The sequence below is a fragment of the Mustelus asterias genome, chromosome 1 (assembly GCF_964213995.1).
Source record: "Mustelus asterias chromosome 1, sMusAst1.hap1.1, whole genome shotgun sequence".
In the NCBI taxonomy this organism is placed as follows: Eukaryota; Metazoa; Chordata; class Chondrichthyes; order Carcharhiniformes; family Triakidae; genus Mustelus; species Mustelus asterias.
The window spans coordinates 37,766,629-37,789,474 of record NC_135801.1 but is presented as its reverse complement, the minus strand read 5'-3'; the positions used below and the strand labels follow the sequence as shown (position 1 = coordinate 37,789,474).

Sequence of the window (22,846 nt, the reverse complement as noted above, 5' to 3'; positions counted from 1 at the left end):
AACGCACAAGCACAAACATGTACTTACGCTCACACTTGTGTGCGCACAAACTCTAGTTTCCCTAGGTTCTGTTAGTACACATTAATATAATCCACCTGGATTTTGTCCTCTTTCAGTTTAACTAGTTTATCAATCATCTTCCCCTTTTCTCTCTTAAACGTCTTGAAATTGTTTTTTGATTTTTTTTCTAATGTAACATTCCTTCTGTTTGGTCCTTGGTAAATACAGGAGCAAAGTATTCTGCTATTTTGTTGTCAGTACCTATGTGTTTATCTTGTGCATCCCTTAGTGACCTGATCCCAATTGTGATCTATCTTTTGTTAATTATGTGTCTGTAGAATACTTCACTATTTATTTTTATAATTTAGGATAATTTAATTTTGCCAGTCCTCTTTGCTTTCCATTTTGGTCATCTTTACTAATCGCTTCATATTCCCTTTGGGATGGTAGGGTAATAAAGGAAGAAATAATTGGAGCTTGTCAGAAAGACACGACAGTAATCATGGGACATTTTAATCGACATAAAGTCAGATGGGAAAAGTTAGCCTAGATGAGGAATTCATTGAATGTTTTTAGGATAATTTCTTAGAACAACATGGTTTGGAGCCAACCAGGGAGCAGGCTATATGAGACCTAGTATTGTGCAACAAGGTGGAAGTAATTAATGATCTCATCCTGAAGACATCCCTAGGTAGCAACGACCATAAAATGATTGAATTTAACATTTAAAGAGTGGGTTTGAAACTATGATTTTAAATTTTAATGAGGGCACGATATCTGAGTTAGCTAAAATTAATTGACAAATTATATTAAAGGATAGGTCAATAGAGATGCAGTGGCAAACATTAAGAGGATATTTTAGAATGCACAGAATAGATACATTCTAACGAGCAAGTAAAAGCCCAAGGGATGGACTCACCATCCTTAGTTAACTAGAAAGGTTAAAGATAATATCAAACTTAAAGAAAAAGCAGACGATTTGCAGGTTAGGAGGCTGGGCAGAATATAAGGAACAATAGAATTAATTGATTAAAGATTAATAAAGTGGGAAAAATTAGATTATGATAGAAAGCTACCCAGGAATATATAAACAAATAGTGAGAGTTTTTATAAATATTTAAAGAATTAACAAAATGAACATTTTCCCAATAGAAGGTGAGTCTGGAAAATTGATAATGGAAAGCAAGGAGAAGGTGGATGAATTGAACAGGTAATTTTCATCAGTCTTCACAATAGAGGATACAGGTAACATCCTGAAGCAACTATAAACCAGGAAATAGGAGGGAAGGAGGAACTCGAAGATTACAGTCACTAGAGAAGTGGCACTAAGCTAATTGTTGGATGCAAGCTGACAGGTGGATGGGTCCTGATGGACTTCATCCTATAGTCTTATAGCAAGTGTCCAGTGAGATAATTGATGCATTGTTTTTAATTTTCCAAAATGCCCTAGATTTGGGGAAGATCCCATTGGATTGGAAGATAGCAAATGCAACTCTATTATTCAGAAAGAGAGCAACACAGAAAGTGGCAAACTACAAGCCATTTAGCCAGTCTGTTGTAGGGAAACTGTTAGAAGCTATTGTTAAAAGAGGTTATAGCAGGACACTTGTAAGTTCAAGGTAATCGGGCAGAGTCAGCATGGTTTTGTGAAAGGGAAATCATGTTTAACCAACGTATTGGAGCCCTTTTGAGGAAGTAACATGTGCTATGGATCAAGAGGAAACAGTGAATGTACTGTATATAGATTTTCAGAAAGCATTTGACAAAGTGCCATATCAAAAGTTATCACAGAAGAAAAACCTCATGGGATAGTGATAATAAATTGGCATGAATAGGAGATTGGTTGGCTAACAGAGTAGGCATTAATGGGTCTTTTTCAGGTTGGCGAGATGTAACGAACGGTGTGCCACAGGGGTCAGTGCTGGGACCTCAACCATTTACAATTTATAGGTATGACTTGGATGGTTGCCAAATTTGTTGATGACCAAGTTGGAAAGAAAATTGTGAAGGGGACAAAAAGATATAGATAAGTTAAGTGACTGGGCAAAGATCTGGCAAACAAAGTGTAATGTGGGAAAATGTGAAATTGTCAATTTAGGCAGGAATAATAAAATATAAGCATATTATCTAAATGGTGAGAGATTGCAGGGATCTGAGTGTCCTAGTAAATGAATCACAAAAGACTTCTTTTGATACAGCAAGTAATTAGGAAAGTTTCTAGGGGTGGCACAATGGCACAGTGGTTAGCACTGCTGCCTCACAGTGCCAGGGACGCAGGTTCGTTTCCGCCCTTGGGTGATTGTGTGGAGTTTGCATGGTTTCCCCGTGTCTGCGTGGTTTTCCTCCAACAGTCCAAAGATGTGCAGGTTAGGTGTATTGGCTATGTTAAATGTGAGGGGTTATGGGGAAAGATCAGGGGAGGGGTGCAGGCCTGGGTAAGATGTTCTTTCAAAGAGTCGGTGGAAACTCGATGGGCTGAACGGTCTCCTTCTGCACTGTGGGGATTATATGGTTCAATTGTGAGGAAAATTAAATACAAAATTAGGGAGGTTATGTTTCGGTTGTACAGGGCACTATTGAGACCACACTTTGGAGTACTGTGCACAATATTGGTCACCTTATTTAAGGAAAGATGTAAATATGCTGGAAGCTGTTCTGAGAAGGTTTACCAGACTAATAACTGGGATGGGGGCTTTGTCTTGAGGGGAAACAGGCTGGCTTGTTTCTGCTGGAATATAAAGAGTAAGAGGCGACTTGATTGAAATATATAAAATGCTATGGGGTTCTGACAGGGTGGATGTGAAGAGGGTGTTTGCCCATTATGGGAGAATTTAAAACTAGTGGTCACAGTTTAAAAATTAGGGGTTGCCCATTTAAAATGAGGATGGCGAGAATTTTTTTCTCTCAGGATTGAGAGTCTTTGGAGGTCTCTTCCTGAAAAAGTGGTGCAAGCAGTGTCTTTCAATATTTTTAAGGCAAAGGTAGATAGATTCTTGATAAGCAATGAATTGAAAGGTTGTCAGGGATAGGTGGGAGCAGATTTGAGATTACTATCAGATCAGTCATAATATTAAATTGTGAAGCAAGCTCGAGGGGCTGAATGGCCTTCTGCTCCATTTTCACGTGTCCTTTTGTCATCCTCTTCTTTTAAGCCTGTATACTTAGTATAAGTATTTTATTTTGCTTCAAATTTGTCCTTATCTTTTTAATCATTCATTATTGACAAATTTTTTATTTAACCAGATAGTGTTTTCTTTAAGAAAAGCTCAAAATAAGACAAGGGAGCAACATGACTGAATGTTGCTAGTTGTAACCTTCTGTTTAGAATTGTATATACTTTAATGTTCTTCCTCAATTGCTGTAAATGTAGACATCGAAATTGCGATTCATAGCCCACCTGATGAAATGTGGCAATTTGGTTATGAATCCTGAAAATCGGAAAATAGTCCTTTAATTATGTTTCCTCCATCCACTGGAATGTAGTCATGGTATTCGTGGGAGAATTGATGGTGTAGCTTGACATTATTCGCATGTGCATAATTCTAGACACCTGTGTATGCAGACATCTAAATGATCAATTTAGGGTAAATCCACACTGCACCTTGTAAATCATTCTCTCATCAGATGCTGTCCTTTCTTTCAGAACTGGTGTTAAACAACACCTTCCACCCTCTTCCCCACCCCACACAAAAAAATCTGATGGAACTTTGTAGAACACTTCTTAGGCCACAGCTGAAGCACGGTTTGCAGTTCTGCTCACTATGCTATAGGAAAGATACAATTGCAAAATAGTGGGTACAGGGGAGATCTACCAGGATATTGGCCTTTCCTGGAGGATTCTAGTTTTTAAGAAACATTGGATTGGCTAAGGTTGTTTTGTTTGGAACAGAAGAGGTTGAGAGAAGAGCTAGCTATAATGTATAAAATTATGACAAAGCTCTATCCTCCTCCTCAGTTGTGATGTCCATAACCATAAGCAGTCCATAACCATAGATCATGTCTGTACTAATTGCCACACTCTCCCCTTCTTCATCATCATCTAAATGCTGTACCTTGACCACAGCACTTGTAAGCATGCTGATATCCTGTCCTGGATGAGGTACAATTGTCTTGGTATAAACATTAGAAGACCAAAGCATTGTTCTTTGTCATGAACTCCATATCCACGCTAAAAGCTTGCTAATAGCTGTTTCCTTGCTCAACCACTGTCTTTTGAAATCTTTTTGATTTCTTCTAATGTGACACTCCTTCGGTTGATCCCTGGTAAATACAGGAGCAAAGTATTCTGCCATTTTGCTGCCTGTATCTGAGTTTATCTTTAAGTCCTTAAATGCCGAACAACTCCCTATTTGAATCTCTGAATAATAATCTCTGATTCTGGCTGATCTCAACTCCATTCACCCACCTTTATTCCATATTCCCCAGTACCCTTTTATGGCAGCAATTTAGAAATCGGCCTCCAAAAATTGATGTTGACTTAACAACTGCAGTCTTTTCAGGGTATTGTGTAGAAGGTTTCCACGATCCTTTGTATAAAAAATTTCAGTCATAAATGGCTTAGTATTATACAGTATTCTGTTGTTTTGGATTCCCCACATTTATTTCTATAGAACATAGAACAGTACAGCACAGAACAGGCCCTTCGGCCCACGATGTTGTGCCGAGCTTTATCTGAAACCAAGATCAAGCTATCCCACTCCCTATCATCCTGGTGTGCTCCATGTGCCTATCCAATAACCGCTTAAATGTTCCTAAAGTGTCTGACTCCACTATCACTGCAGGCAGTCCATTCCACACCCCAACCACTCTCTGCGTAAAGAACCTACCTCTGATATCCGTCCTGTATCTCCCACCACGAACCCTATAGTTATGCCCCCTTGTAATAGCTCCATCCACCCGAGGAAATAGTCTTTGAACGTTCACTCTATCTATCCCCTTCATCATTTTATACACCTCTATTAAGTCTCCCCTCAGCCTCCTCCGCTCCAGAGAGAACAGCCCTAGCTCCCTCAACCTTTCCTCATATGACCTACCCTCCAAACCAGGCAGCATCCTGGTAAATCTCCTCTGCACTCTTTCCAGCGCTTCCACATCCTTCTTATAGTGAGGTGACCAGAACTGCACACAATATTCCAAATGTGGTCTCACCAAGGTCCTGTACAGTTGCAGCATAACCCCACGGCTCTTAAACTCCAACCCCCTGTTAATAAAAGCTAACACACTATAGGCCTTCTTCGCAGCTCTATCCACTTGAGTGGCAACCTTTAGAGATCTGTGGATATGGACCCCAAGATCTCTCTGTTCCTCCACAGTCTTCAGAAGCCTACCTTTGACCCTGTAATCCACATTTAAATTAGTCCTACCAAAATGAATCACCTCACATTTATCAGGGTTAAACTCCATTTGCCATTTTTCAGCCCAGCTTTGCATCCTATCTATGTCTCTTTGCAGCCTACAACAGCCCTCCACCTCATCCACTACTCCACCAATCTTGGTGTCATCAGCAAATTTACTGATCCACCCTTCAGCCCCCTCCTCTAAGTCATTAATAAAAATCACAAAGAGCAGAGGACCAAGCACTGATCCCTGCGGCACACCGCTAGCAACCTGCCTCCAATCCGAAAATTTTCCATCGACCACCACCCTCTGTCTTCGGTCAGACAGCCAGTTACCTATCCAATCGGCCAACTTTCCCTCTATCCCACACCTCCTCACTTTCATCATAAGCCGACCATGGGGGACCTTATCAAACGCCTTACTAAAATCCATGTATATGACATCAACTGCCCTACCTTCATCAACACACTTAGTTACCTCCTCAAAAAATTCTATCAAATTTGTGAGGCACGACTTGCCCTTCACGAATCCGTGCTGACTATCTCGGATTAATCCGCATCTTTCTAAATGGTCGTAAATCCCATCCCTAAGGACCCTTTCCATCAATTTACCAACCACCGAAGTAAGACTAACCGGTCTATAATTACCAGGGTCATTTCTATTCCCTTTCTTAAACAGAGGAACAACATTCGCCATTCTCCAGTCCTCTGGCACCATCCCCGTGGACAGCGAGGACCCAAAGATCAACGCCAAAGGCTCTGCAATCTCATCCCTTGCCTCCCAAAGAATCCTAGGATACATTTCATCAGGCCCAGGGGACTTATCGACCTTCAGTTTATTCAAAACTGCCAAGACATCCTCCCTCCGAACATCTATTTCCTCCAGCCTATTAGCCTGTAACACCTTCTCTTCCTCAAAAACATGGCCCCTCTCCTTGGTGAACACTGAAGAAAAGTATTCATTCATCACCTCGCCTATCTCTACTGACTCCATACACAAGTTCCCACTACTGTCCTTGACCGGCCCTATCTTATTGAATTCAGTGTTATTTCTTCCCTCAGACTATGTGAAGCATATTGGGAGACTTTTCTGTTAAAGGACTTGTATAATACACTTTGCTATTGTAAATTGTACTATATTTGTGTATATTCACATATGAAATATGAGTTATTTTCCTAATTGGAAACTGTGAAGTGCTTTTGAGATATTATGTTTTATCACTGGATATTTAAAAAGACAACAATGCAGAAATGGACAGTAGCAGTGTGTGTGCAGATAGATTTTCAGGTTTGATTTTATAAATCAACTAGTAGTGGCCTTGCACTGAAACTGTTTATTTGTTTCATTTAAATGTTACAAAACACTTAAATTGTGTGATTTCATGACATTGCCCCATTTTTTTGTGAAAAATAAGCTGGTGATATTCTAATTTCCTATATACACCTCCTCTCGATTCATCTTTTATTTCCTTTCTTATCTCATTATCATCTCTGTTGGCATTGCACCATCATCCCTTTTGCCATTAAACTCTCTTTCTCTCCGAGAGATGCTGCCTGACCTGCTGAGTATTTCTAGTGTTATTTTTGTTTTAATTTCAGATTTCCAACATCTGCAGTATTTTTGTTTATGGTGCAGGCCCACATCAGTATTCATTTTACTTGGAAATGCTGAAAATTTGCATTGCAATTCAATAAATAGGTGGCTACAGTAATTTCATCACTGGAGGTTTTTCAGAAGTTTGAGAGATTTGTTCAGCAGATTTGATGAATACATTTTCTTACTGATTCTAAACTTCTGTTAAAAGTAAATAAGTGAACCTAATTTGAGTGAAGATGATTGCAGGGAGTAGGTTCTGCAGGGGAATGATTTGAGTTTTATTCAATTGTAAAGAGAGAAAGTAAAGGTTTTTTGACTTCGATGAGTATATTTGTGATGGGTATATTTGTGTATAACACTCAAATACAATTCCTTTATATTATTTTGATGAATGTTACTCAGAATATTTTTTTTCTGTTTTGGTAAATTTTGAATTTCATTGTTGGTATTGTAGTTAATTGATTAGAGGTTATTGTAGTTGACCTTGGGTATTAAAGTGCAAGTTATATTTGAAATGAGTACTAATACTCTTGAGTATTATTCTGTGTATATCTGAAGTTTACAGAAATGTACATTAGAATCATAGAATCCCTACAGAGCAAAAGGAGGCCATTCGATCCATCAAGTTTGCACTGACCACAATCCAACCCAGGCTCTATCCAACCTACCCTGCTAATCCCCCTGACAATTTAGCATGGCCAGTCAACCTAACCTGCACATCTTTTGACTGTGGGAGGAAACCAGAGCACCCGGATGAAACCCTCGCAGACACGGGGAGAAGGTGCAAACTTCACACAGACAGTGAGTGATCTGAGGCCGGAATTGAACCTGGGTTCCTGGCGCTGTGAGGCAGCAGTGCTAACCACTGTGCCGTCATTATGTGAATGTGCTTTGTGTATGGTATACAGAATGTGCCAAAAATGTAGCAACATATGAAGAAGATATCATTCTGCTATATGATCACAGAATGCTAGCCTCTGTGCAGTTCATCACTTTCTCTCCTATTTTTAAATAGATTTGACACTTCAAATGTTTTGTGTTTTGTTGCAGGGAATGTTTATGGAAGTTTTTCTTTCCAGCTGACTATCAGACACTGAAGGTCACTGAATTAGCAAAGCCTAGAAAGCCAAGGCAGATTCTTGCATTTGAACTACGCATGAATATCATTGCAGATGCCACCATTGATTTACTTTTTACGAAGAATCGGGTAAGCACAATCAACTTAATTGCACATCATCAGCAATAATTTTATAGGTTATGTCATATGTCAGAACTAAGACAGAGAGCTAATTAGAAAGCATAGCAGGTTGTAAAGTCTGTAAGGTTGATAACACCTGTTATATCACTAATTTATTGAGGACAGATGGCATGATGGTCAGGGAGTCCAAGGTGTTGGGGTAAATTGGGTTTATTGTTAGATCCTTGGAGAATACAGTGAGGTATCAGCGCAGAGCTCGTGGCATAGTTGCTAATGAAGTACACTAAGATTTATAATGTTCAATAAATGTTACAATCTTCGGTTGTTGAATTACGAAGAACAACAGTATCGTAAAAGGGAGTTAACTTGACAGTACACAGGCAATTGGAATACAGCAAAAATTATAGTTTTTTAAAAAGTGATTTTGCTTCTACAAGAAGTTTTGACAATCTGAACTTTGCCTTGAATCACTGTTTCCATTTGTATTTTGAAAAAGTCAGACCTGAGGCATCACTTGGGTTTCCTCTCCAAAAGCTGCCAGACCTGCTGAGCAAAAATAAGTAATATTAGATTGAAAAACACATTTCAAATTGTGCACATTTGAAATTGTGTTTTATAACTTTGAATGAAGGAAGCCCTGTAGACATTAGAATGGAAACGCTATAATCCAGATTTTGTAAGGCACTCACAGCATATGCTGTTACTTAGATTTGTTTGTTCCTGGTTAGGTTTGAACATTTTTACCCGTATAGTTATTGAAAGTGCAAATTGATAATGCAGTAGGGTATCTGTGGAACAATGGAACCGCAAGCACCTCTCCTTAACAGATAGGTTAAAGGATTGAGAAATAAACAAAAGACTGAAGTGGGGATGTGAATTAGAATGGTGAATTTCATGTCAAATTAGGTACAGAAAGAAAAACAGAGAGGATAAGAGCAAGTGGGTTGAGGGAGAAAAAGACAGTGGAAAAGTAAGAAGGGAAAAAATAAATTTAATATTTTACTTTTTAAAAATTTCAACAATTCTCAATCTGCAGGAATCAGATTTCACAGATATAGTTCATTTTCAGGAGAGTAGTTGGTTAGCAGCCATTAACAATCTATCACATTGTTAAAGGGTAGCTAGGCTGTGATAATTGTAGATTTTTTGTGGTGTGTTTAATGGCCAATTAATGAGCAAATGCAGCAATTTCAGGATGATCATAGGAAGATTAAAGGTGAGGCACCATTTTTGGGGAGCTAAATGACAGCAATTGACTAATAACTTGTAAAAATTTGAAATTCACTGAATATAGTTTCCTCAAGTTGTTGATTGATTTACACATTAATAACAGTGTGTGTTAGTCAGACTCCATTAAAATTTAGGCCTATATATCGAGTTTCTTGATGTCGCAGCAGAATTTGTGAAGCTGAGCTGTATGGATCTTTGAAATATTTACCTCAATTAAGTGTTCGATTTGAGGGGGTGATAGTGCAGCAATATCTGTCAATACTCGCATGTAGATATTGGCCACTAAAGCAAGGAAGATAGTGAAATGTACCCAAGTAGGATGTAATACTTCAGGAGAGGAAGGAGCAAACAAGATAAAGCCCCAAACTATTTTTGTGATTTTAGTATTTTTTCTCCTGTTTTACTGGATAATATATGTTTATTTTAGGAGACCAATGCCATACATGTAAATGTTGGAGCAGGTTCATATTTGGAAGTTAATGTTCCTATGACAGTAAGTGAAAATGGTAAGCATTTGCCCACATTTTGAAACATTCCTTTACATTCTAAAAGACGTCTGTGTGTTGGTGAAAATGTCTTGGATTGAGGAAAATTCATTTTAAGCATTGTACTTGAAAGCTTTAATTTTAGTATTTTAAAATCAACCTGCAAGGTTATATGGAGCTGAATTTCTTTCAGGCCAGGTTGGACAGAATTTTATTCGACAGGGGAGTTTACCGTTAATTGGGGCAGACAGGAAAGTGAAGATGAGACGACAGCCAGATCAGCCATGATCTTGTTGAATGATGGAGCAGACTCAAAACAAATGGCCTACTCTTACTATGTTATTATATTGGCTATCAGGCAACGATGGGAGAAAAATATGAAAATTTTTTTTTCAAAATAAGTATTGTTCATACTAACTATATATGTGGACTTTTAATTCCATAGGCTTTTCACCAACTATTAAAGGTCAGCTTCTCCACGTGGATGCAACTAGTAGCATGCTGTATCGAACTCTGTTGGAGGCAGAAATGTTAGCTGTAAGTTTCTGTTAATTTTTTGTAAGCCAGTTCTGAGGTGAAAACTAACCTTTCGAAGTTCAGTGGTATTGCAATGAAGTTGACTGAATATTTAAAATGGGTTAACAAATTCTACTTTTGTATAATTGGATGCCATAGCTGAAACCTGAATTCTTAGTTTCTTATTCTTATTATGTATCTTTCATTTGCCCTATAAAATTATGTAAAGTAATGTTATTCCAGCTATGAAACTGGTGAGACAGAGGATAACATAGTCGTTTATGGGTGCAACGAGGAAGCACTTGTGTGGTTCGTTTGATTACTTTGCTAATCGGTGAATTAAGAGTTGAATGCAAAACTTGCACTATTGCATTTTCGTAGCTGATTTTCATTGAGTTTTCTGATCTCGGCTGGGTTGGTGGTAGGATTCTGCAATTGGCAAAATCTGGGAGGGAATCTTGCCGTTTGGAATTCATTTCTAAAAGTAAGAAAAAGCATTTTTCTTAAGTGTGCATATGCATGTACATAAGAAAGCAGAAAAGTAGAGAGTATTATTGGAAAATGTGTGTTACTAACATTAGCAAATTAACTTTTTTTGACCAGTCACCAAGCCCTGACAGTATGAGAACACTGTTCAGCAGATAATATCTTTTAACAAAGTGTTCTGTCACTTCAATTGTGTGCTACTTCATTTATTTTCCTCACTTGTCTCCGGACCCAACTCCTTCAACGCAGACCTGCTGTCACTGGTCTTGAAAGAAATGTATTTGAAATCAAAACTGATCAAAAGGTGTTAAAGATAATAAATCATCATCATGTGTACTCTGCACAAAGGCAGGTCCTTGGCCTAGTCTTCTTCTTGTCTCTCTTTTCAGTCTTTTCATTTTCCAACAATTTCCTTTAACTTTCAAGCTGTCCAGCATTAATACTCTCTTCCTCTTTTTTTCTTGAAATCTTACCCCTGTTTTCTTTTAACACATGCCCTGCCTGAATTTTGCTGCATTTTCCTAATTACATTCAGCAAATTTCTTTCTTCTTTCACTCTCCTCAGCACTTCATCATTTGTTACTTTGTCTAGCTGATATTTTTCATTCTCCCCAGAACCCATTTCAAAGCTATTTAGCAAGTTGGTCTCCTCTTTAAATTCTAAGCCTTGCACCCATACAAAAATAACACTCTAAATGAAGCTCTTCACAAGTCACTTATTGCATTACTTGTTCAGTTTCCCGGTTAGCAATTGTCTCTGTTTACTAAAAATAGCCTTTCCTATTGCTACCCTTTTTCTTATTTCTCGGTTGCACCTGCAGTTATGCTTCCTAAATACTTTAATTCTTGCACCTGTTCCAGTTCTTTTCCTTCTATGAATATATGCATATTATTTGGCGATTTGGAGATATGTATCACTTCAGGTTTGCCAAAGTTCATGCCTACTCTTACTAGTCTAGTACCAGTTCTTATTATTTTCTTTTGAGCTTACTGCAAGTGCTTTGTTACTTCTAAATATAACTGATAACATTTGTCACCGCCACCCCACCCCACCCATGCTGCCTCCAATCTTAACATCAGATTCTGTGTCTTATTCCTTAGTAAGAAGTCTCACAACACCAGGTTAAAGTCCAACAGGTTTATTTGGTAGCAAATACCATAAGCTTTCGGAGCACTGCTTCCTCGTCAGATGGAGTGGAAATCTCCACATCTTATTCCTTAATCATGACTTCTGCATAGATATTGAAGAGGACAACGCCCTTGTTGAAGATCCTTTGCCAATTACATGAGGTTCTAATTCACATTTGGCTACTCTCTCTGTTGCCATTTGTCCCATGTACAGACTTTCTATGCGTCGTCTATCTCCTCAGTCTATTCCAATGGGGGAAATTCTCTGGCCGTTCATGACGGTGGGATCCTCTGGTCCCGTTGGCAGCACAACCTCTACCAAGGGTTTCGCAGCAGCATGGGGTGCCATCAATCAGAAATCCCATTGCAGTAATGGGACTAAAGAATCCCACTGCCAGCGAACAGCACGTCACTGCCACCGAGAAACCTGAGGCTGGACAATTTCCCCCAATGTATTTTAGCATTGTCAAGAGCTTAATCCAGTCAAAGCAAAATACCAAAGATGTTTCAAATTGATAACAAAACTTAATGCTGGAAACAAAAGTTCTGAAGAAGAGTTTGTTCTCAGAATAGAGCTTGTCAGTTCTCTGATGTTTGTTCGGTGTTTCCAGTATTTTCTGTTTTTGCTGAACTTAATTAAACTCATTGTTGAGTTGAGTTTAAACATAATTTTTATGGAATGATGAATGAAGAGCAAAGGAAACAGCTCCAGTTGTTAGGATTTTATTGCCTTGAGTTTTGATTAAATTAGCAAGGCTGCTTTGTAAGTGGCAAGGAATATTGCTTTACTTAATTCTCTAAAATGGAGATAATCTGCCTTCTGCTTCAGAGGCATAATGTTATGACCCTAATGTTTCATTGAAATCAGATGTTACATTTTTCAATTAGAAGTACACAGAGAAGGGAGAAGCCATGGGCTATATATTTGGTTATGCATTGCCCATTATTCATGTGTTAATGGCTGATTGAATGCTCAATCTGGAAAGCACAAAGCATGTCATCACTCTTACTGAAGGAAGATATAGGGTCTGAAACAGGCAATAGCAAACTGGAAACTGCAGCAGGGTCGAGCTGTTTGATATAGGTTAAGTGAAACAACTTGGTTTTTGTTTCCTCTTCCTGTTTCTAAAGCCCATTGAAAGCTCAGGTTTCAGCGTGATGCACTTTATAACCAGGTCGCATATGGACAGGTGCAATCCAATATTCTCTATACTAGGAGCAAAAATATTCTTCTCAAACCGGTCATCCACTCAAGAACAGAGCTCTGCCATAGTCTTCCTGGCTGGTGTTTCATTCCTAATCATAAGCATTTTTCTCCTGGCACTACCGTACAGGCCCTGTGCAGTATCTGCTGCCTGCCTTAAAGATGGCACACACCAAACAGACACAGAAGAGAGCTTCCTCCCACATCCCCTGTTCTCTTAGCTGCTGAAGTTGTGGTGCACGATGATGTCGATCACACACATGTGCAGGTTGGATACTGGTAAGCAAGGAAGAAAGAAGGTACTTTCCAATCTGCAGGGATACCTTCTTTGGCCACCAGATTGATGCCAATTGTAGCAGACTTGCTGCCATTCCAAAGGGTTGCTAACCAATAGAAATTGGAAGTGTTGAAAATGCTCAGTGTCTAGTAGCAGCTGTGCAAAGAGGAACAGAGCTCAGTGATCTTTCATTAGAACAAGTGAAGATCAATGACCTGAAGCGAAGACATTGTTTCTCTCTCCATAGATGCTGCCTGGCAATTGCACACAACTTGGTCATTTATATTATGCAACCAACTCTGCTTCTTTGAACCTTACTCTATGCAATATATAGTTAGCAACACCAAAAACATTTTAACTTTGTTAACTGAAAAATTGCACTTTGCATTCATAGAAATCATAGAAACCCTACAGTGCAGAAGGAGGCCATTCGGCCCATCGAGTCTGCACCGACCACAATCCCACCCAGGCCCTACCCCCACATATTTACCTGCTAATCCCTCTAACCTACGCATTTTAGGATTCTAAGGGGCAATTTTTAACCTGGTCAATCAACCTAACCTGCACATCTTTGGACTGTGGGAGGAAACTGGAGCACCCGGAGGAAACCCACGCAGACACGAGGAGAACATGCAAACTCCACACAGACAGTGACCCGAGCCGGGAATCGAACCCGGGACCCTGGAGCTGTGAAGCAGCAGTGCTAACCACTGCGCTACCATGCCGTTGTGTGATAAATATTTTCTTATTTTAAATTGAAACTAACCACACTTACAAAGGCCCTGCATGGAGCATTTAATACCAGAGTAAAGTACTGCAGATGCTGAAAATCAGAAATATGAACAGAAAAGGCTGGAAATACCTTGCAGGCCAGGCAGCATCTATGGAGAGAGAAACAGTGTCTTCGCTTCAGGTTGTTGATCTTCACTTGTTCTGATGAAAGATCACTGAGCTCTGTTTCTCTTTGCACAGCTGTTACTAGACACACTGAGCATTTTCAACACTTCCAATTTCTATTGGCCCCTTGGAATGGCATCACGTCTGATACAATTGGCATCAATCTGGTGGCCAAAGAAAGTATTCCTGGAGATTGGAAAGTACCTTCTTTCCTTCCTTGCTTACCAGTATCCAGCCTGCACATATGTGCGATTGACATCTCAAGCACCACAACTTCAGCAGCTAAGAGAATACGGGATGTGGGAGGAAGCTCTCTTCTGTGTCTGTCTGGTGTGTGCCATCTTTAAGGCAGGCAGCAGATACTGTACGGGGCCTGTACGGTAGTGCCAGGAGAAAAATGCTTATGATTAGGAATGAAACACCAGCCAGGAAGACTATGGCAGAGCTCTGTTCTTGAGTGGATGACCGGTTTGAGAAGAATATTTTTGCCCCTAGTGTAGAGCACATTGTATTGCACCTGTCCACATGTGACCTGGATATTTACACTCTAAAGGATTGGAACTTTGTCACAATTTATTGCATTGAAATATGGGAAAGATTTCAAGTAAACTGCTTTGAAACATAATGTGGTGTGATTTTTAATAGCTTTCATGTCTTACTGTCGGCTTTCCATAACATCATTTCCAGGGGCCTTCTATGCTGATACTTCCTGATGTTCTCCATGACATCACTTTCATAAAACAAGAACTAATAAATTAAATGAGCTTGGAAGATCATTGAGCAAAATATTCACTGATGAATCACATCCGTGTTTCTGTGAATTTAAACTTTGGTTCTGCCAGAGATGGTCTGTTGAACTCTGAAGCCACAGGTCAGACTGGATTGGATAGCTCTTCTAGATGGTGGTTACTGCCAGGGGGTTCCCTTGCCAGCTCTTCTAATTGATGGTTATACATCTGTGACCTCTTTTCACCCATTCTAATTTTACTTGGCACTTGCTAGCTGAAGCTTGAAATTTGTCTAGGTCCTGTTGGACATGGACTTCTTCATTATCTGAGGAATTGTGAATGGAACTGAATGTTCTATTCCACAAAGGCAGTTGGTGATGGATCCAATTGGAGCCAGTTTTATGCATTTTTAGGAGCATTTGTGTACAGGATTCCTCATTACAAGCATGCACCTCCTAATCCAACAAATTCAGTTTGTTTCTATTTATTGAGGCACAAGTGAATCCCCAATTAATGTCCACCACCTACATACAAATAAAGAAACTAATATACAATTAATACTGTGCAATCATCAACGGACATCCCCATGTCTGATTATGTTAAAGAGAACATCATTGGTAAATCACCTGAAGGCGTTTAGGCCAAGAAGACTGATCTGTGGAAGCTCTACGGCAATGTTCTGAGACTGAGGTGATTAGCCTCCAACAAAGATCTTCCCTTTTGTGTTGCTATGACTACAGCCAGCTTCTCGCTGACTTCAAATTTGCAAAGTCTCCTAGATGCCACACTTGATCATATGCTGCCTTGATGTCAAACGCCGTCATTGTCATGTCACTTCTGGAATTTAGCTTTTTTGTTCTATATTTGGACCAAGACTGTAATGAGAACTGTAACCCTATAGTTTAAACTGTTTAAAATCTTCACCAAAATAGCAAAAGATGAATTTCAAATGAATGTGTTAAGTGCTTGCACGATAGCATTCTGTGGCACAATTTCAGAGTCATAGGGTTTGATTTTTAGTTCTGAGATTGGGACCCAACATCAGGCACATAGCTGTTCCCAATATCGCACTGTGTTAACGCTTGGTACATGGCACAGTTCTTTATAAGCTGGCCAATTAGTGATCAAAGAGCACATTAAAATAAGTATGGCAAGCAGGTTCTGTGTCTGATGGGCCATGAGGAGTTCCTCCAGCACTCAGATCAGCCCCACCTCTGTGTTTATTATTGTGATTGCAACGAGAAGGCAGACAGGAATGTTGCCATTGACTGCGAGGTCACTCTCCCCCTCCCACCCACCCTCCTCAAAATGGACCCACTCAAGACTCAGCAATTGGCAGTAGAGCTGGAGGTGGAGATGATGACCGAAGTGTACAACAGAATGACCCATGCCTGCCATCACAAGTGCATGCCACCTCATTACAAGGAAGCTGAGCTCTATGTCGGTCTGCCTTGACCACTGTGTTGTCAAGTACCTGGACATCCAGGAAAACATGGGCAAGAAGCTGATGGACCAGCAGGATGAGGAGCTGATGAAGAGAATGCAACGGCGTGGCTCAGTGAGGGAATGGCAGCATCAACTGGGAAAATCCAATCGATGATCTCCACCTTTTGCAATCACAAAAAAAGGGTGGTTGATCACCACATTCCTCTTTTTCTCTCTCTCTCTCCTCTCTCTCTCTCTTTCTTCCTCCTCCTCCTCCTCCTCCCCCCCCCACAAAAAAAAAAAATCCCTGCAGTGTTTCAAACTCAGCCAGGGACATGTGCATTGTGTGCTGACTAGAATTGCAGAGTGGCCTTAATTGACCCTTTAGTGATACTTAATTGGCTACTCACCACTTGCAGGCTGTTTTCTCCCTGAAATGGATTGTTCCAAAATGACCTGGAGGTGGGAGCATGCCAGGAAATCGGCTGGTGGAGGGCATTGTGAGGCCTGTCCACCTTTGTTCCTGCTTCCTTGACCAATTAAAAAATTGGCCCATAGAGTTGCTGATGAGAAGAGATGTGAATAAGTAAAAATTTGAAAAAGAATCAACAGATTAACTTTTCTTGAGATAAGGAAACCATGATCTATTGTTATATTTGTACTGGATATTGAGATAGTGATTTTTTTCAGAGCCAACAGCTTATTGTCAGCATTCGACAGGAAGGTGGCAATCTTGATATCCAAACATTGTTACTTTTGAGCAGGTATTATTCAGTGTAGGGTGCAGATGGTGTTAGAGAATCTGATAATGCCAGAATTAATATTTTCTATCCTGGTGCTTTCTTTGGCTGGCTGTGTAGAATTTTATGCTCTCAGGTTGACCCCTCGCACCAGGGGAAGGAATTAAATTGCAAGGAAACTAGACCTACCTTCTGTTGCCCACAAATAGTTTTAATTAACTAAGCCAAGCCAGTTTTTATCATTCAGCTACTAAGATACAATTTATGGAGATGGCAAGTAATAATATGTGTATATTATTTAATATAGTGTTTATTATCACAAGTATTGGTTTGACAGTGACATGACATTTGGAGCAATTTGAGTTGACAATACCAAGTTATACTGGTACCTCTGCATTTCTGCATCCTGTTAGTCTAAGCACCTGGTTACATTCATAAATGCAAATAAATGCTTAAGTGACTGATATCTAGATGCTGGTGAAATTGTCAGAAAAGATTCCGTTTCCATGCTGTTGCTTTTCAAAGATGACAACTTTAAGCAAGATTCAGCAAATTTCGTAATTACCTAAAAATTAAAATTTGTAAAGATCGCTTTATAATGGTTGCAATTATACTGTAGCTTTTGCAATATTGAGTTGATATGAAGCTGCTTCTGGGAGGTTATTAGCATCCAACAGCCAAATGTGGGCTGAGGTATATTTTGCTCAAATTAGACTGCACCTTCTGTAGATGCACTGGCTATGATTTTCTAAAATAATCCTAGTGATCAGAAGTTAGCAAATATAACACCATTATTCACGGTGGCACAGTCGTAAGCACTGCTGCCTTACAGCGCTAGGGATACGGGTTCGATTCTGGCTTTGAGTGACTGTCTGTGTGGACTTTGCACGTTCTCCCCATGTCTGCATGGGTTTCCTCCATGTGTTATAGAAGTTATAGAATCCCTACAGCGCAGAAGGAGGCCATTCAGCACATCGAGTCTGCACAGACTACAATACTACGCAGGCCCTATTTGTGTAACCCTACATATTTACCCTGCTAATCCCCCTGACACTAGGGTCAATTTAACATGGCCAATGCACTTAACCTGCACATCTTTGGACTGTGGGAGGAAACCGGAGCACGTGGAGGAAACCCACGCAGACACGGGAAGAAAATGCAAACTCCGCACAGACAGTAACTCAAGGCCGGAAGTGAACCCAGGACTCTGGCGCTATGAGGCAGCAGTGCTAACCACTGTGCCACCATGCCGCCCTAAGTGCCCTGGTTTCCTTCCACAGTCCAAAGATGTGCAGATTAGCTGGATTGGCCATGTTAAATTGCCCCGTAGTGTACCAAGACGTGTAGGTTAGGGGGATTAGTAGGGTAAATACATGAGGTTATGGGCATAGGGCAGGGGGGTGCTGGACCTGGGTGAGATGCTCTGTTGGAGAGTTAGTGCAGACTCAATGGGCCAAATGGCTTCCTACCACACTGTAGCGATTCTGATTTATGGAAGAAGGTTCTTAGACTCCGTTCTCTTGTCCCTTCGCACTTACCTCCAGCAATAAGTGCAAAGTACTCAGACATCTTTGTCACTAAAATCAAGACCATCCAATCAGCTATCTCTGCCTTGTCTTCTGTTCCAATAGAACAGCTGGCCAATTTAATGTTCTCCCCTATCCTGGACCTGAACTCGCATCTTTAGATAATTATTCGCCTATCTTCCCTTATGCCTTCTCTGAGCTCCCCTTGTTCATGAGACTCCTGTTTGTTGATTCTATTCCCACTTGAACTGCTGATCATCCAACTTCCACTCTGGGTCCCCATGTTAGTGATATTGTGAATGGTTCTCTCTCCAGATGTTGTCCCTTTTTAAAAAAAAATCAGCGATCTTCATCCCTCAAAACATAAACTCTTGACCCCACAGTCCTTGCAAACCAATATTCCACCTTCAACTTCCCTTTCCTCTCAAGTCCTTGAATGTGTTTTTTGCCTCCTAGAATCATGCCCATCTTTCCTGGAATTTTGCATTTGAATCCCTCTAATTAGGTTTCCACCCCTGCCACAGTACTGAAACAACTCTTATCAAAGTCACAAATGACATTCTATGTGACTGTGACAAAAGTAAATATTTCTTCCTCCTTTCTTGATCTACCAGTTGCCTTTGACACAGCTGACCACATCATCCTCCTCCAGCGCTTTTCCACTGTTGCCCAGCTGAGTAGACTGCTCTCGCCTGGTTCCATTCTCATCTACCTAATTATAACCAGAGAATCACTCGTAATGTCTTCTCTTGCTGCTCCCACGTTGTTACTTCTATTGTTTCCCAAGGATCCGTTCACATCGACTGCCCTTTGGTTACATCATTCGAAAGCACTGTGTAAGTTTTCACACGTATGCTGACAACATCCAGCTGTATCAATGTTAGGAAGACTGGAGCCATCATTTTTGGTCGGCATTGAAAATTCCATTCCCTAACTGCAGACTCCATCCCTCTCCCTGGCAGCATTTTGAGATTAAGCTAAGCAGTTTGCAAGCTTGGTGTCTTATACTTGTGCCATCACTAAGACTATCTATTTCCACCTTTGTAATATTGTTTGACTTTGCTCTGTCTCAACTCATCAGCTGCTGAATCCCTTATTAAGGCATAGGAACAAAGTAGCAGGAGTAGACCATTTGGCCCTTTGAGCCTGATTTACCATTCAATAAGACCATGGTTGATCTGGTTGTGATTCAGCTCCACTTTGCTGTCTGCTTCCCGTAACCCTTGACTTGATTGTCTAACTATGCCTTGAATAAATTGAAAGACCCAGCCTCCACTACTTTCTGAGGAAGAGAATTCTCACTAAGGCCCTGTATAGCTGTGGTAAACCTTCCCCACTTTTATATTCCATTCTGCTGGCTATTAAAGTCAACATTCCATTTGCCTTCCTAATCATTGCTATACCTATATACTAACTTTGTGATTCATATACCAGGACACATAAATCGCTCTACCACTAAATTCTGTAGTCTTTCTCCATTTAAATAGTACATTGAATCATAGAATCATAGAAACCCTACAGTGCAGAAAGAGGCCGCCTGGCCCATTGAGTCTGCACCGACCACAATCCCACCCAGGCCCTACCCCCATATCCCTACACATTTACCCGCTAATCCCTCTAACCTACGCATCTCAGGACATTGAGGACACAATTGCTTTTCTACTTGCCAAAGTGAACAAGTCCACATTTTCCCACCTTATACTGCATTTTTTTTTGCCCACTTATCTAACCTGTTTATATCCCTTTGCAGACTCTACCTCCTCTTGACAACTTAATTCCTACCTATCTTGGTGTCATCAGAAAATTTAGCTATCATACATTAGGTCCCTTTGTCTAAGTCATTGATATAGATTGTAAGTTGTTGAGGACCCAACATTGATCCCTGCGGCACTCCACTGGTTAGAGGTTGTGAAGCTGAAAGTGACCCATTTATCTCTACTCTGTGCTTTCTGTTAGCCAATCAATCCTTTATCCATGCTAATTTGTTACCTCCTACACCATATGTTCTTACCTTGTGTACGTTTGATGTGGCATTTTATCAAATGTCTTCTACAAATCCAAGTACACTACATCTTCATAGAAACCCTATCTTCAGCCCATTGAGCCTACACTGACAACAATCCCACCCAGGCCCTATCCCTGTAATCCCACGTATTTCCCATCGTGAATGTCACTTCGACAAAAGACTCTAACAGATCAGTTGATAACAATTTCTTTTGCACAAAACCATGTTGGCTCTGCCTGATCAAATCATGGTGACCTAAATATCCTGTTATAACGTTTTTAATAATGGATTCTAGCACTTCCCCTTTGATAGATGTTAGACTAACTAACCTATAGTTTCCTACTTTCTTTCCCCCAGCTTTCTTGAATAGAGGTGTTATATTAGCTATTTTCCAATCTGCTGGAACTTTTCCAGAATCTAAACAACTTTGGATGATTATAACCAGTGCATCTGCTAACTGTGCCTCCACTTCCTTTAAGACCCTAGGATGCAAGTCAACCGCTCTTTGGGAATTGTTAACTTTTAGGTCTAATAATTTTCCTAGCACCCTTTCCCTGATGATGATGATTGTTTTAAGTTCATCTCTACCTATCACCTCTTTATTTTCAGGACTCTTCAGGAAGTTTTCATCCTGAAGACTGATACAAAATGCTAGTTCAAATTCTCCACCATTTCTTTCCATTATCGATTTCCTCAGACTCTCTATCTAGAGGAGCTTTAGTTACTCTTTTCCTATTCAAATACTTGTTGAAATTTTTGCTATCTTTTCATGTTACTAGCCAGCTTTCTCTTGTACTCTGCTTTCTGCCTCTATCATTTTAGTCCCTCTTTGCTGGTTCTTAAAATCTGTCCAAACTTCTGACCTACCATTAATTTGCAGATTTATACAGGTGTTTCTTTCAATTTAATGCTATCCTTAATGTCCTTATTTAATCATGGACTCTCTCCCAAGAGCCCTTCTTTCCCAATGTTATTAAATATTTCCTTGAAAGAATATCATTACAATTCTACTGTGCTACTAATGCTTTTACCTATTTTCCCTGTTCACCGTAGTCATCTGTGCCTTCTTAGTTGCCTTTATTTAAGTTTAAAACACTAGTCATGGACTCATACTTCTCCATTTCAAACTGAACATGAATCCTGTCTCATTGCATATTACCAGGTCAAGAATAGTCCGTTCCCTGGTTGATGCTAGACCATATTGCTCTAGGAAATCACTCCAAATCCACTCTATGAACTTATTTTCCAGGCTACCTTTGCCAATCTGATTTTCTCAATCTACATGTAGATTAAAGTCACCCATGATTATCACGGTACCTTTCTTACACTATATGTTTCTTCTTGTAGGTTCTGTCCTACACTGTTAAGGGGCTCATAAACTACTCCTGCTCCCTCTTACCTTTCTTATTTCTTATCTCTATCCAAACTCATTCTACATCTTGCTCTTTCAGGCTAAGAATTTAGCACTGTGCTGAACTAATGCCATCCTTATTTAACAGATCTACTCCACCACCTTTTCCTAGCTTCATGTCATTCTGATATGTTAAATATCCTTCAACATTCATGTCCCAGCCTTGGTCAGCTTTCAGCCATGTCTCTGTAATGCTGATTAGGCCATACGTATTTATCTCTACCTGTGCTAACTATTCATTCCTTTTGTTACAAATGCTACATGCATTCAGAGACATGGTCTTAAATTCTGTATTTTTTTTTGCCATTTTCAACTACATTTGCTGGAACACTCTTGCAATTGTATGTTCTGTCCCTTCTTGTAACACTCTGGACTAAATTGCTGCCCTGCTCCATTACATTGTTGTTCCCCATTGCTTTATCTCCTCTCACACTTGATCTCTCTCCCCCCGCCCCCCCCCCCTCTCTCTCTCTCTCTCTCCTCCCCCACCACCACCACTAATTAGTTTAAAGTTCTCCCTACTGCCCTAGTTATGCAATTCGCCACTGGCACTGGTCCCAGCATATTTCAGGTCTAAACTGTTCTAATGGTACAGCTTCCACTTTCCCCAGTAATGGTGCCAGTGTCCCATGAATCGAAACCCATTTCTCCCACAAA

The 22,846-nt window shown here is 40.1% G+C and overlaps 1 protein-coding gene and 1 pseudogene across 8 annotated transcripts in view; both read left to right on the top strand.

Moving 5' to 3' along the window:
* Positions 1-22,846, top strand: part of kiaa1109 (KIAA1109 ortholog) — a 449,716-nt gene that overhangs the window by 116,133 nt on the left and 310,737 nt on the right. For all 8 annotated transcript variants that reach the window (XR_013497649.1, XR_013497648.1, XM_078211413.1 and 5 more), the window contains exons 12-14: positions 7,984-8,140; positions 9,789-9,867; positions 10,292-10,383. Coding sequence is in view for 6 of the 8 variants with exons in the window: in XM_078211413.1 (XP_078067539.1) it covers positions 7,984-8,140; positions 9,789-9,867; positions 10,292-10,383 (328 nt within the window). In the remaining 2 variants the exon portion in view is untranslated. The remainder of the gene's footprint in view (positions 1-7,983; positions 8,141-9,788; positions 9,868-10,291; positions 10,384-22,846) is intronic.
* Positions 16,391-16,682, top strand: LOC144501300 (mitochondrial import inner membrane translocase subunit Tim10 pseudogene; annotated as a pseudogene).